A 15,186-nucleotide genomic window follows, 5' to 3' on the forward strand; every position below is an offset into this window, starting at 1 on the left:
ACGAAGCTCCAATCTAGTCCAATCAGACTTTTGATACATTTACTCGTCCTGTTTCCAAGTCACATAGCATTTCCTTATAACCTTTGCAGATAGATCTAGTTTGTAGCCACTTATATATAGCACCTACACGAAATCAGCTAGTGACCAGGAGGTGTGTGACAAGCACATTTCAGTTTTCATTCCTCTGGCTCAACTGAAATTTTCAGCTCTCTGCAGAGAAGAGCTTATGTCTTACAACTCAAGTGCAAGCACAGAGCATAGAGTGGAACATGCTAATCTCTCGCACCTATTGGTGGCCTGGCCAACAATCTCCAAAATAAAATTGGTCATTCACTTCATAGCTGTTTGTAAGGACACTGCCGTGTGCAAACTGCCTGCCACATTTGCCCACAACACAGTCACTGCACTTTACAGTATATCCTGTGAAGCGCTTTGAGACGTCCTCCTGACGTGAAAGGTGCTATATTAAATATAAGGATTATTATTATTTAAGTATAAGGCTAAAGTTTTATTGCATTTATATAGCACCCTTCACTCAGGGTAGTGCTCTGGGACACTACCCTGTATAAGGGGCTTTATATAAATGCAAGTTGTTGTTGTAAAGTCTGTATTGAACGTTAACTGAACAGATCAGGGAGACATTTGCAATAACATTAGTGCACTTCCAACTGGAGAGCCATCCCATTATCCATTGGGTTAGAAACATGTTTCTTTAATGCTTCCATTGTTCTTCAGACTATAAAAGCAATATCTCCTCTCGGGGACCCCCGTTTGACCTACAACCTGGAAGATGGCCTTGTTCCAGAAACCAACATGCCAGTGCGCTTCTACTTGACGCCAAACAGGGAGAATGGAACAGCCTCCATCTTGGTTGCTGAGCCACTTGATTATGAAACCAGCAAGCACTTTATGCTGAAGGTGCGTGCCCAGAATGTGGCTGCCGTGCCTCTGGGAGCATTCACCACTGTCTGCATCAATTTGACAGGTAAATTATTCTCTTCCAAGCAAGTGAGAATGACAGAACTATTGTAATGCATTCAAACTGGAACATTCCTGCTTTAAACAGCCTGTCAGTCATTTGAACAGATTGACCTTTACAGGAGAGTTTTATGGAAATGTGATAAACATATAAAATATAAAACCATATACCTTTAACTACTAGGATAAGCTGGAGGGCTAATAATTTAGCATAGTTATTGAATTTCTTATTTCCCCCACAAATTTAAAGAACCAATTTTGTAAGTAAAGACATAAACGAAAACATGTCTTACACACCCCCATTGTCAGGTCCTATGAGATACGAGGTCTGAAAAGATCGAGTTATATGAAAAAAGCAAATGTATGATTCTGTAGAATGTAACATAGAAAGGATGAGGGCAAACATAATTTTACAATCGAAGGAATTTTTTAAAGACTTTTCTTCATTATAGTAACTGCAGTTGCCATGAAACTGTAACAAGGTAGACCTGGCTCCTTGTGCCAAAAAAATGAGGACCTCTAATAATAATAATAATAATAATAATCCTTGCATTTGATATAGCGCTTTTCACGTCGGGAGGACGTCCCAAAGCGCTTCACAGAATATACTGTAAAGTGAGTTGACTGTATATTTGTGGGCGAACGCGGCAGCCAATTGCTCACAGCAATGTCCCACAAACAGTCATAGATTGAAAATGACCAATTTAATTATTGTTTTTTTTGTTTTTTGGAGGGATTATTATTAGACCTCTAAGGAGCCAGATTACCACTGATATCACTTTGTGTGCCACACATGCACTATCTGTAAGAAGCTCTGCTAATATCACTTCCTGGTGCTTCTGGGCTTCTAAAGTGAAAGGCACTATATTAATGTTAGGATTATTATTATGATTAATACATATTCTTCATGCTCTTTCCTCAGATGTGAACGACAATGTTCCATTCTTTACCTCATCAATATATGAGGCTTCTGTCACAGAGGGAGCCGAAAGAGGGACCTCCGTCCTTCAAGTTGCTGCAACAGATCAAGACCTGGGAGTTAATGGCAAGGTTTGTGTAAAAAGTCAGATCAAATGATAGTCCTTCACTTTACACATCAGTATTAAAACTACAAAAGGATGCTTTTATTTTTCAGATCACGTACTCTCTCTTGAAGGATCATAATAGGGACTATCGTTTTTTCCGAATAGACCCTGTGACAGGCTTGATCTATACCCAGGCAGTTTTTGACAGAGAGTTAAAGGGATCCTACCTTTTGGAAGTGCAGTCAACGGACGGTTCTGAATCTGCCCGGCCAGGGAAACGTGGGCAACCAAACACTGGTACGAAAGAAGAAAGAAAGAGCACCAACGAGAGCTTTGCTTTACCAGATTAAAAATTATTACGATTTTCTTTCAAAGCCCTTCAGTGTATGAGTTAGTTGGTGCGAATGATCTGCCACAGTGAGTGGCTGAGAAACAGCAGATGAAGAACATGAGAATTTATTTTCTATTTTCCAACCCACAGACACTGCTTACGTGAGAATCTTCATCAGCGATGTGAACGATAATAAGCCCATCTTCACTCAGAAGGTCTACAAAGTTAAAGTGGACGAGGACCAGGATTTGGGATTTCCTGTCATTACTGTCAGTGCCAATGATGAAGATGAAGGTAGGCTGAGCTCAGTGGTACATCTTAATGATGGTACGTCTTAATGACCCTTTTTGTTTCGGCAAAGAAACACTTCATGGTTTTGACAGCATTGGCTCCAGTGCCTGCAGTTTCCTATTACTGTGTACTAATGACAGGCTGTCAGCTTGCAGACAGATCTCACAATATTTTCCTTCCCATTCATTTTAACAGAAAGCTAACCGGTTTCCAGGTTTTCATCTTTCCAGGTTGCTGATGCTTTTCTCCAACAGCAGTGCTTCTACCTTCAGGGAGGGCTGATGTGTCTGGCTGTGGCAATCACTGATAGTGGGAGCTATCGGTGCTGCTTCTGTGACTGGCTTCCCTGAGGTGGATACTTCCATCGCAGGTGTCATATTTTTCCTATATTATTATACGGAGCTAAACGCTCTGAGACGCTGCCCGCATGAAGGGCGCAGTATGAATGCAAGTTGTTGTTATTGTTAAGTGCTGCTTCCTTTTCACTGTAACCTGCTTCAGAAACTTGGGAAATTCTCAACTGCTGTTGCCCCATGTTTACTGATTTAACTTGAAGGATTGTATTATATCATGCCTCTGATTTGCTTCCATACGAATAGTTTTAGATCCTTAACTTTTCTAAATGATCTTTCTGGATAATGAAATTTTCAAAGAATAATCCTAGCTACCTTGCTATTATTTCTATATAATCCCATATCGACTGTGTAAAATTATTTTGATCAACAGGTGCTAATGCTAAGCTGAGGTATCAGATCACATCAGGAAACGTTGAGGGTGTGTTTCACGTGGAGCCAGAAGTTGGCACCATCTTTGTCGCTCAGCCTCTGGATTATGAGCGTGTGAAAAAGTATGAACTGCACTTGGTGGCTTCAGATGGTAAATGGGAGAACTACTGCACTGTCATCATAAAAGTGTTGAACAAAAATGATGAGGCTCCCGTCTTCTCTCAAAGCGAATACTACGGGAGTGTGACAGAGGAGTGGGAGGGATCCCCTATCTTTGTGTTACAGGTAATTATATGTTCCCAATCACGAACTATGTTATTTAGGTTGTAAAATAACCATCAAAACTAAATAGATATTAATATAACAACTATAAAACACTATCCTTCCTCATTGAATGTAACTGTACTTGTCTGATAGAGAAAACCTTGCGTTTATTGTATCTCTAGTTAGTAACTTACAAAATACAGTTGCTATATTTTTCAGGTGTCCAAGCATATAGCACATTTGTGGTGCATGTTGTTAAACACAGTGGTTAATAAGACTTGGTTTGACACCTGAACGTGACAGAAACATTATCTACAAGACAATGCACTCTATGCTTTCTCAGCCGTCAAACCTATGAAGAGCTTAGCAGATATTACATTAATATTTATTAACTGTGAGGGTATTTTTTGCTTCTGGGCCCACCAAAAATTGTAGTTGTTAATGCTTCATAAAACAATGGTGGCTTTTTTGTGTTATACCTAAAGACCAATCTACACACGATTGCTCGCTTTTAATGGGACGCATCCATAACATGTGTGATCAAAGTGAATCGTTCTGAGACTGCGTAAAATCTAACCTGGCTACTAATGGTGCAGGTATAATTATTCTTGAATGGTGTAATTGAGCAACGTAGAGTTAAATTGCTCATTCTCACTGGTCTATAATCAGAAACTTGCTGTTTATTGGCAGTGAAATATTTTAAGTTAGAAAAGATCATTGTAGTACATTCTCTCTAAATGGACGAACACAGTTTCCAAACAGCCTGTTAGATTTCAATACCTTACTGGTGACATGAAAGATTCATTGCCTCTACAGTGTGCTGGAGAGACAATTGCTGATCAGATTAAGACTTCTATGGCAGTTTGAAAGTACTGTAATATACGCCCCAACGATCTGGTACTGTTTTCATGTCTAGCAAAATAAATAAAGCAATTTTCTGTGCTGCACAAAGGTTACAGCTACCGATCCTGACAATGAAGCAGCCCACGGAGCTCTGAGATATTCACTACATGGCCAAGGAGCGGAGAGTGAATTCAGGATTAATGAGATCAGTGGGAAAATTTACTCCCAGAAGCCCCTTGATCGTGAAGAACGAGCAGTGTGGCGTTTTGTTCTGCTAGCCACTGACGAGAATGGAGAAGGCTTAACAGGCTTTGCTGATATGATAGTTACTGTACAAGACATAAATGATAACAGACCCACATTTACTTGTATGGCTGATAACAGCTGTAGCGGCTATGTTCTGGAAAATTCACCCGCAGACACGTCTGTTATGGAAATGACAGCCACGGATCTCGATGACCCCACTGTGGGGCAAAATGCTCTTTTGACATACAGAATTGTGGAGAATGGAAAGAATCAAATCAATTTAGATTTGTTTAACATCAACCCCTCCACGGGGACCATCTACACAGTACTGGGGACCCTGGACAGGGAGAAAACCGATAAATATCTCTTGGTTGTGGAAGCGAGAGATGGAGGAGGACTGACCGGCACAGGTACAGCAACTATCTATGTGTCGGACATCAACGACCATCCACCTAGATTTGCACGACAGTCCTGGGGAGCAAAGATTTCGGAGAACAGTGAGGTGAACTCGGCTGTACTGGAGGTATCGGCAGTTGACGCGGATGTGGGTGAGAACGCCCAACTGACATTCAGTATCATTGCGGGAGACCCGGAGCATAAGTTTTACATTGAAAATAAGAAACATCGACACGGCATGATTCGATTAAAGAAGAAAGTGGATTACGAGAATCCACAGGAACGGAAGTTTAATCTGACTCTGAAAGTGGAGGATTTGGATTTCTCCAGCACTGCTCAGTGTTTGATTGAGGTGGAAGATTACAATGACCACGCCCCCTTCTTTATTCCGCAGTTTTACCAAGCTAATCCATTGCCTGAAAATGTCCTTGTGGGCACCATTGTTGCCAATGTGGTGGCCTCCGATGACGATTCTGGTTCCAATGGGAAAATTGTGTACAGTATCCAAAGTGACTCAGATCCATTAGGACAGTTTCTGATCAGTCAATCGGGTCACTTGACTTTGGGAAGCTCTGTGGATCATGAAAGCATCCAACAATATAACCTCATTATACTAGCAACTGATCAAGGCACATCTGCCCAAACAGGGACGGCAACAGTGCAAGTGACTGTACTTGATATCAATGACAATGGACCTGAATTTGAAGCAGCCTATATGCCTGTGGTGTGGGAGAATTCACCGGGACCCCAAATAGTCTACATGAACCAATCTTCATGGCTGCTTTATGCAGTAGATCGGGACACAGCTATTAATGGATTGCCTTTTACGTTTGCATTGCCTCCAGAATACCAAAACTCACAAGACTTTGCTTTGAAAGACAATGGAAATAACACGGCCACTATCACAGCTCTCAGGACATTTGACAGAGAGGAGCAGAAAGAGTTCTATTTGCCTATAATCATAACAGACAGTGGCAGCCCTTCCATGAGCTCAACAAACACATTGACCATTACAGTTGGGGATAAGAATGATCACCCTCATCAAGCTGGGCACAAGAAAATCTATGTTTACAATCGCAGAGGTAATATTACACCCACATCTCTTCTGTTTCAGAATTTTACAAAGTAAATTAAATATTCTGTTAGATGCACCGTCAATCCTTTAATTGATGAGACTTTCACCAACCTTGCGACTTTTGCATCGTGACTTTCGAGACATCTCGAAGACGTCTCAAAAGCGCTATATCAAATGCAAGGATTATTATAATATCCTATTGTCTTAAATTTTAAATCCTGGTAACTCAGATCCAGTATCAGAGCTTCAATATCTCAGTGTCTGAGATTCAATGTCCAATCTCACAGATTCAAGCCCTACATCACATCTATCATTCCTTTCTGAGGCTGTATTGGCAGAACTCTGGGAACAGGTACCTTAAACTGACCACTAGATATTTAGCCCTGGGGGAATATACAAAGTTAAATGAAAAAAAATGTCTTATATAAGATTGAATTTCCCCCCGAACAAAAATAAATAGATATTCGTTTCGGTACTGTGTATTCAGCAATGGATTATACAAAACATTACTCTCATCTTGATGTAACAAATGGGCGATTTGTGCTTCAAGGCTTAAGAGCAATAATAGCTGAGGAAAGAAGGGCCTCTTCAGGAGTGCAATTTATTTTTTTCTAAAGAACTTATCTTTTCTCGAGCTACCTATACATTAAAAACATTCCTTAGGCAATACTATCGACATGAACGGTACCTTTCTAAAAAAAAAATCTGATAACCTGAAATCAAATAACAAGTCAAACAATCAGACAGTAATCAGACAGTAATAACATTTTAGATTTGGAACCGTGTAGGTGTAACTTTCTGAAATTTCTTTAGCACTAGCCACTGCAATAAGAGAAATGACATTCTGTAAAGCCCTGAAAATCCATGTGAATGAGATCAACTGGAAGCAGTGCGAAGGTGGCTTCAGATCCTCTATCACCTCCCAAAGTGATTACATCCTAATTGAACACTTGCACTCATTCAAGCAGATGGGTGAAAAACCCTGACGTGAATGTGTGAGAGTGCAGCAATTAGATTGCTCAAACAATAAGATAAGTAGCCGGCTGTTGGAGCTCCCGGTGAATGGTTTCTGAGTGTCCACTCTACTTTTGTCATTTTGCTTTGCGATTTGGATTCATGTAGAATTTCGAGAAATTATATAACAAACTTATTTTGAGGAAGTTCTTTGAGTCATCAAAAAGGGTCTGTTCATCAGGTGAAAGTGATACTACTCCAGTTGAAGAAATAGGAAATTATGAGGTGTTCCCCTAAAAAATGCACAGTCACCACACTTTACAGTACATCCTGTGACATGATTGGAGATGTCCTCTTGACGTGAAAGGCGTGGTATCAAATGCAAAGATTATTGATATTATTATTATGTTAAGCCATTGTGTGGAAAGAAAATGAAAGGAAATTAAAGTTCTTTGTTAATATTACATGTACATCTTCTAACAGGTGTGATGTTAACTACAGTCCTGGGAAGAGTGCACGCTCCAGACCTGGACGATTGGGACAATAAGACCTACAGCTTTGAAGGCCGTAAGCCAAAGTAAGCAAACTCTTTATACATGCAAAATACAACATTCCATGTAAATGCAATGCAATACAAATTTACACAGTGCCTTTCACGTCAGGAGGAGATCCCAAGGTGCTGAACTAGGGAGCAAGTTAGTTAGTAGATTATTAAGTTGTATATTAATTCGAGTGATTCTCTTTGTGTATAATTCCTGAAAAATAGTGAATCTCCTGGTAAAATACTCATCTGGTGGTACTGCAGGTCCCACAACACAGAATCAGAATTCATTCCATTCATATTTACAAATACTGTAAGTCATTAGGAGATTAAATATACTTGATGTCTGATTCCCCTAAGTGTCTGGTGAACTCACTTCCAATAGGTGCTTCATATTAAACCAAAGGACTGGCTTTCTGATTATGAAGGGAAACACTCCTCAGGGGACTTACGACTTTCAGGTCAAGGTCTCTGATGGGATCTGGCCTGACGTTTATTCGACAATCAAGGTTCATGTTAAAGAACTGCAGGATGAAGCAATTCACAACTCCGGCTCTGTACGTCTGTCAGGTGAGCAGAATCCTGCTGGAGCATTCCAACAAGGGAACTGTTTTTTGATTGTGTTCTCAGTCGCTCCACTCTATTGTGACTTGGAGAATTGGAACATAAAAAGACATTATAAAGCTGAGTGATCTGGAGCTCAGAGCATCTTTGCAAAAGCTGGCGTTTTTTTTAAAAAAAAAGTGATTTAAAAAGTGAAACAAACTCTAGGCAGTTGGAGACTCAACCCAAGAATGGTAGTTCAAGCAGAAAATGAAATTTAAAGGAAAGAGTAAATGTGGCCACAGGCTTTCTGAGGAGGCGAGCTACTATTGATGAGGAGCACTGGGCCCGATCTAAGACAATTAAAAGCTGTCAGACGACACAAGATTGATGATCATTAATCTTGGGGTGGTGAGGAGGGGGCTTTCATCCATGACATGAAACATATTTTAGGATTTTTAGATTATTCATGTGAAATTTCTAGAATTAATTTTTAAATTCCTTGCATTTGGTATTAGAACATTTCACATGGAGTGAACACCTCAAGGTGCTTCACAGGTTTCACCGCAATAGTGTTGTATCTTTGTAGGTGAACGCACCAGCCAATTTGCAGACACCAATGCCCCACAAACAGTCATGAAGTTAATGACTGTTTTCATCTGAGGGATTGGTTTATGTCGTGTGACGCTATCATTGCAGCTGGTGCACCACATTTGGGGGTGAATAGGTATGGGGTCAAGTAATACACAATGTTTTCAGAAATAGGTGAACTATCTTATTTACCATGATAGCATGGTGCAATGGGTTATCACACTGTCTGCAGTTTAAGTGTTTCCATATATTGGCGTTGGTTGAAACTAAATCCCATAATGAAGTCAGAAAGGGAATGTTTGGCAATGAGAGTTATTAACAAGGAATCTGTTATTAACTGGCTGCACATTATGACTGATTAAATGAAACAGTGTGACTTACTTGTGTCGATTCGGAGAAGAAATCCCACAAGCCAACCATGACATCCTACCAGTTACTGTCAGGATTCCCTGTGAGTAAGTTTTTCTCGCTATTACTAATTTCTGTTGAAAACACTACTTTTGACCCCAATTATACAGATAGTTGATCGGAACATTGAAAATAAATTGAGACTGGTGTAAGTATGTGTGTGCGTGTGTGTTGGGGGGGTGGGGGAATTGGGATTAATAGCCATTGCTCCACATAGTCATTAAATCCTACAAATGGATAAATTATTCTCTAAAGCACACCACTCCTCTATCAAGTATTCGTTATGTGTTTTTGTTGTCAGTTAAGCAATTATATACACTGCTGACAGCATTAGTTATATTTCAGACTGTCAGAACTAATGGATCTTTTTGAGGTTTGGAAATTGTGTCTGAAAGCTTATTGGTCCTGTTTGCAGATATCACAGCCGAAGAATTTGTTCAGAAAGCAGAAAAGCAAAAAAGTAAATATGACATATTTAAAGAGCTGTTAGCTGAAGTCCTGCCAGCTCATGCAGACAAAATTGACATCTTCAGTGTCCTAAATGTAAATGGCAGACAGACTGATGTGCGATTTGCTGTGCATGGCCCCCTCTATTACCAGACAGAAAGGCTAAATGGAAATGTGGCAGCTTACAGAAAACAGGTAGGTATTGCTGTGAGTGGTTTAAAGCCTGAATACAAAGGACTTTGAAATGAATAATTCTGTAACATGGATCTTGCTGCTATGAGATTTGCTTGTTTTTGTTTTGGTTTGTTATTAATTACCAGTAAATATTTGATATTGATCATGGTGGCAGTTTTCTCATGGAGCATTGGATAAAATCTGTTTTTACAGAGGTGATACTCTGTCCTTGCCGTGATAAAAAATAAATCATAATTAAGCATGATATTCAGAAGCAGTCATTGGGCTTATTTTTAACTGTGAAACCAGCACTAGATTCGTCTAATATAAGGTTATCACTTTGATGGATTACAGTAAATTTGTATTGGTAAATGGCTCCAAATAAGTCAACTTTTGACAAAGATCTAATCAGTAATGAATTAATTTTCTGCAGTGGGACATGGGTGACAAACTTGTAATTGCTTCCTGATTATTTTTCTCTTTTTAGTTTCAGTCGGCTCTGAAGGTGAACATCACTCAGGTGCACGTGGATGAATGTGTCCTAGCAAACTGCAGTGGTGGCAACGGCTGTGCGAGCCGTCTCGTTGTCAGTGACACGCCGACTGTCGTGGATGCTGGGAACATTTCCTTTGTGTGTGTCACAGTAAGCATGTTCGCTGAGTGCACTTGCCTAGCACGGGAACGAGGGCATCAATCCTGCGCCTCATATGCGAGAAATCCCTGCCACAATGGAGGAACGTGCATTGATAGCCACAGTGGTTACAGGTGTGGTGTGGAGTCCTGGACTTAATTCACTCTTACTCACATGACATCAAATTATCTGTGAAACGTCTTGTACAGTTTTAACATCACAGGCACTGTATCAAATGCAAGGAATATTATTGCCAAAGTTATTTAATTTGGGGAAGATTTTACAAATGAAACTGCTTCCATTTTGGCAAGAGAAATGTATTAATAGAAACTGTAATTGACTTGTATTCATATCTACATAAGATGCGGCTGTTCAATTGTTAATCAATTGGTTTGCAGTATTCAAAATTGGGCTGTTGTATAGTTTTTGTGCCATTTCATGTCTACTTTTCCCTATTTCATGTTTATTTAATTTTCCTTTTGTTTGAAGGTGTCAGTGTCCTGTGCAGTTTGATGGACTTGACTGCCAACAAACAATGCACAGTTTTCATGGGAATGGCTTTGCCTGGTTTACACCAATTAGAACCTGCTTTGAGAGCCACCTTTCCCTGGAGTTCATTACTGAAGTTCTCAATGGGCTGTTGTTATACAGTGGACCGGTTACTGATCAGGAGCCTCAGGAACGGGAGGATTTCATTGCTATTGGTAAATTGGATCTACTTTTGGAAACTGAAACTGTACCTGATGTTTGCAATGACTCTGAAAGTAATAAGAAAAATAAATGAAAGCTTGAGTGCGAATGGCGTAATAATAGAAACAGTTACATTATTCTTACTCTATTTCATTTTTTCAAAAATAGTGAAGTTAAATATTTTATGGTGTAAATTATCTGTTGCTGTTTGAAGAAGAAATTCTGCTTGTCATTGCATTTCTTACCTTCCTGCAATGGGCTTGTTGGATGAACATCATATGGTATCATTTGTGTCTGATAACTAGGTCAATCAACTAATAAGTGGTGGCTCCTTTGTGATCAATAATAAAACCTGTGAATTTAGAGTGGCCGAGGTTGAGTGAGCTTGGAGCTATGAGTGATAAGTTACTATTTCCTCTGTAGTCCAGAGGGTCATACTCATTAATGCATGGAAGTAATTTCACCCTAGAATGCCCAAAGAATTCTGCTTTAAAGGCAAAATGAATCTTCAGAACCTTTCAGATTGAACACGAATACGGATAGTTTCCATAGAGAGTTTGATCTGTTATTTTATGTTCAATATGTTTTGATGTTGGTTGAGCATCAAGTGTAAAACTGTATGTGATTAGTAAAGCCAAGATCAATAGAGATAGACCAGAGGAGAGGAAAGTACTTTAAAAAGTTTTACTTTGAAATGTAGCAAAGGCTTTTGGCATACGGCAAACCTCTATATTTCACTGGTTACTCCAACAACTTGTGGATCACAGACAATACAATACAAAATTACATTTGTAAAGCGCCTTTCACGTCAGCAGGGTGCAGGGGGGGAGGTGGAGGGGTAGTTGTGATCAGGGGATTGGAGGGCAGAGAGGGTAGGAGGTACAACAAGACATCTTTGGACTAATTCTTGTTATTTTTTTAAACCATAACGATTTTGAGATTGAAATAAAATAAAAATGCAGTTTGTGGTTGAAGAAAAGAAAAAGAAGTCATACCACAATTGATTTATTCATCAAATTTTGTTAATGTAATGAAAATGAAACTTTTGTTTTGCACCAGAAATAAACAATGGTGTCCCAACTCTGAGGTTAAACCATGGCTCTGGGATGCTTGTGCTGGAGCTGCGGAGTAGTGTCAACGTAGCAGACAGACGCTGGCATAGGCTGGATATCAGGAGCAATGGGAAGGTAAGCATTAGCAAAGAGAACATTACTGCATTGATTGATGGTTTGCACAGGGATTTTTTTTATATAGTCGTTAATTTCCAGTAAAATAGAGAGAAAAATGAAGGGCTGGCAAAGCAGGGGGAGGGGTTGGGAAGAAATAGAGGAAAAAAGCAATAGAAGAAAAGTTGTGTATTTCTGTTCCGGGCTATGGTTTGCATTTTAACGGCAGCCACTGTTTAAATTGATGCAATACTTTGCCTCCAGGATGTACGCTTCACTCTGGATCGATGTGCAAGTTCCATTGTGTCTGAGAAAGGAGGAGTTGGCAAGTGGATTTCGACAGAGGATCGCTCAGTCTGTGAGGTCACGGGATCAACTCCAAATGATGAAAGGTTCAACAACATATAAACATAAGCCTGATAACAAATGCACCTTTTGACTACCTGCCTGCGTCGCACTTAAAGTAACAAAGCTCTGATTTTCCCTCTTTTGTCGCAGATTTTTACACGTTAACCAGGTTCTACAGTTGGGCGGTGTAAAAGAGACTCTGCCTTATGAGTACTCTCAGATAAAGCAAAGGCACTTCACCGGCTGCATCCAAAATCTGATCGTGGATAGTCAGGTAAAAGGGACAAACAAAAGAAATGTATTGTCCATGGTACTGAAACCATTTCAATTGGCTTCTTCTCATCAAAATATAGCTTGTCATTCAGAATGCATTCGTCATTTAGAAATTAAACAGCATTTTTTATACCACCACTGAAATATATGGCATCTGACAAACTCTGAACTTAATTTCAACTCGTCCATCACACAGTCCTTAAGTTACGACTTTTTAAAAAAAGCAAAATTGTTTCTCTTGAGACATGAGAGATTCAGAGATCTGGACTGTAATTATTCAAAGCACATCTTTTATTCTGGAAGAATTAATTGTGTGTATCTTAACCACATCCCGCTTGCAGGTATATGACCTGTTGTCACCTGCGGAGTCGCTCAACAGTGCACCTGGCTGTGCAGTGACTGAGGGGAATTGCCTGCTCGCAGAATCTCCTACCTGTGGCGCCCATGGGAGATGTCATGGAGAGTGGAGCTCCTTTACCTGTGAATGTGCCCCCGGTTATTCAGGCTACAGTTGCGAGAAAGGTAATGAGTTACAATAGTACAGAAATCCTCTGGCTCTTGCTACTCAAATGCTAAAATACACATCTGCCCAAAGCCATGTAACAACAATATTGCAAGCGTCAGTCAGGGTCTTTCTTTGATTATGGTTATTTGTAGCCAAATCAGTAAAGAACCCTTCCTCCAATCTCCTTCAAACAGAACAGAGGATTAACCACACTCTATCTGTCTCACGTGTCTTTTTCAAATCAATGTACCAGCCAGCTGCCATGTCATTGAACCAGAGCCTTTGAATCTCGGTTTGTGGCAAATTACTGAAATTGCTAGCAAATTGTTTGGCAATTGATTGCAGAATCCTACCCTGCAAAGTGAACTCTATCTTCACAGCACCACAAAAAATGCAAGAATTAAAATCTAATGCTCTGATGAGGGGCAGCCAGCGCCAGGAATATTAACCTCTCTGCTATTCAGAGGCTGATAAGGCCGCTGTTCATTCGAACATTTTCTATTTTCTTATTCTTGATTTGGCCTGTTGTAAAAATAAAATCTGTACCAAATATGAGGGTAGGTCGTCAACATAACAATCAATCCACGAAGGCTCATCTCCTTCTCCGAGAAACGAAAAAGCATGTTGTGCCAAATCACAATTATTACTGCAAACATATGGTTTTGACTCAAATGCAAAAATGATTTTCAATCGAGAGAACTGGAAGCCACAATGGGCATTGGAGTTACACAGCATTCAGACTTCTGAAAATATTAAAACCCACAAAGATTGAAATATGAAGCTGCTGTCCTCCTGCTATCTATTAGGCTGTAAGAGACACTTTATTCAAAACTAATTCTGTGCTTTTTCTTGATGCAGTTGCTGAGGAGTGGTCCTTTAGAAAGGGCAGCTATGTTCAGTATCGGCTCAGAGCTCCAGTGCCTGTCCGCAGGACACTCATCCAGGCCATGGTCCGCACACGAGCTCCCAACAGCTTCCTCATGAGCTTATCTTCCAAAGACAGAAGCGAATATATCAGACTGCAGGTAGGCAGCAACAACCAGAGAACAGAAAAACGTGAAACTCCTTTCTTATATAGCAACTAGGAAGGTACGAAAGCGACTTTTTGTGGGAAAGACTGTTGTATTCCATCCAGCCGGTCCCAGAGGTTCTTCAATCCAGATTTAATTGTGCTGATTTGATTCATAGTTTTGCATTTCCGTAAGTTTCTATTAAGAACTCCAAAACAAAGACTGAATTCAACAATTTGTCAAATTCTGGATGCTCTAACATGCTATATCCCAACTATCTCCTGGGTGAAAGTTTTAGACTCTCTAAATCTCAAGGATAATTAAACAAAAAAAAAGAAACAGTGTATTCATCTATCTCCACATTTTGTGTATTCAAATCCTGCCTCCTCATTAAAAACAACATACTCCCCCCACCCTCCACCCCCGCACTCAGCTTCCACAATCCACTTTCAAGTCTCAATTGAACGATTTAAAAAAAATTAAAATCCTACCCCAAACCTATATGCCTGTACTTGTCAGTCAACCAGGAAATGACCCACGTCGCTTTTGACTACTTCTGTTTAGCTAATATTTACTGTAGCAGATAGCAATCTATTCCAAACTCAACCTCACAAATAATTTCCAAAGTATGATTGGAAATAATAATACTCATCGGCCATGCTTGATCAATGAGTCCCTAAGGTTTAAGTAGCTTAATTTAGAATAAAAGTTCGATAAACCTGTGTAAAGTT

At 39.8% G+C, this 15,186-nt stretch overlaps 1 protein-coding gene across 1 annotated transcript in view; it reads left to right on the forward strand.

Annotated features, from left to right (window-relative positions):
• The window catches only part of si:ch211-186j3.6 (neural-cadherin), a 43,878-nt gene that overhangs the window by 21,030 nt on the left and 7,662 nt on the right, over window positions 1–15,186 (forward strand). Inside the window, exons 14-29 of the mRNA XM_042340396.1 lie at window positions 736–985; window positions 1,901–2,028; window positions 2,114–2,300; window positions 2,485–2,628; window positions 3,352–3,635; window positions 4,567–6,181; window positions 7,612–7,705; window positions 8,055–8,239; window positions 9,627–9,853; window positions 10,320–10,597; window positions 10,953–11,167; window positions 12,213–12,340; window positions 12,584–12,711; window positions 12,818–12,941; window positions 13,282–13,462; window positions 14,304–14,470. Of these exons, the coding sequence (XP_042196330.1) occupies window positions 736–985; window positions 1,901–2,028; window positions 2,114–2,300; window positions 2,485–2,628; window positions 3,352–3,635; window positions 4,567–6,181; window positions 7,612–7,705; window positions 8,055–8,239; window positions 9,627–9,853; window positions 10,320–10,597; window positions 10,953–11,167; window positions 12,213–12,340; window positions 12,584–12,711; window positions 12,818–12,941; window positions 13,282–13,462; window positions 14,304–14,470 (4,335 nt within the window). The remainder of the gene's footprint in view (window positions 1–735; window positions 986–1,900; window positions 2,029–2,113; window positions 2,301–2,484; window positions 2,629–3,351; window positions 3,636–4,566; window positions 6,182–7,611; window positions 7,706–8,054; window positions 8,240–9,626; window positions 9,854–10,319; window positions 10,598–10,952; window positions 11,168–12,212; window positions 12,341–12,583; window positions 12,712–12,817; window positions 12,942–13,281; window positions 13,463–14,303; window positions 14,471–15,186) is intronic.

Source organism: Callorhinchus milii, unplaced genomic scaffold (genome assembly GCF_018977255.1).
Source record: "Callorhinchus milii isolate IMCB2004 unplaced genomic scaffold, IMCB_Cmil_1.0 Scaffold14, whole genome shotgun sequence".
Classification (NCBI taxonomy): Eukaryota; Metazoa; Chordata; class Chondrichthyes; order Chimaeriformes; family Callorhinchidae; genus Callorhinchus; species Callorhinchus milii.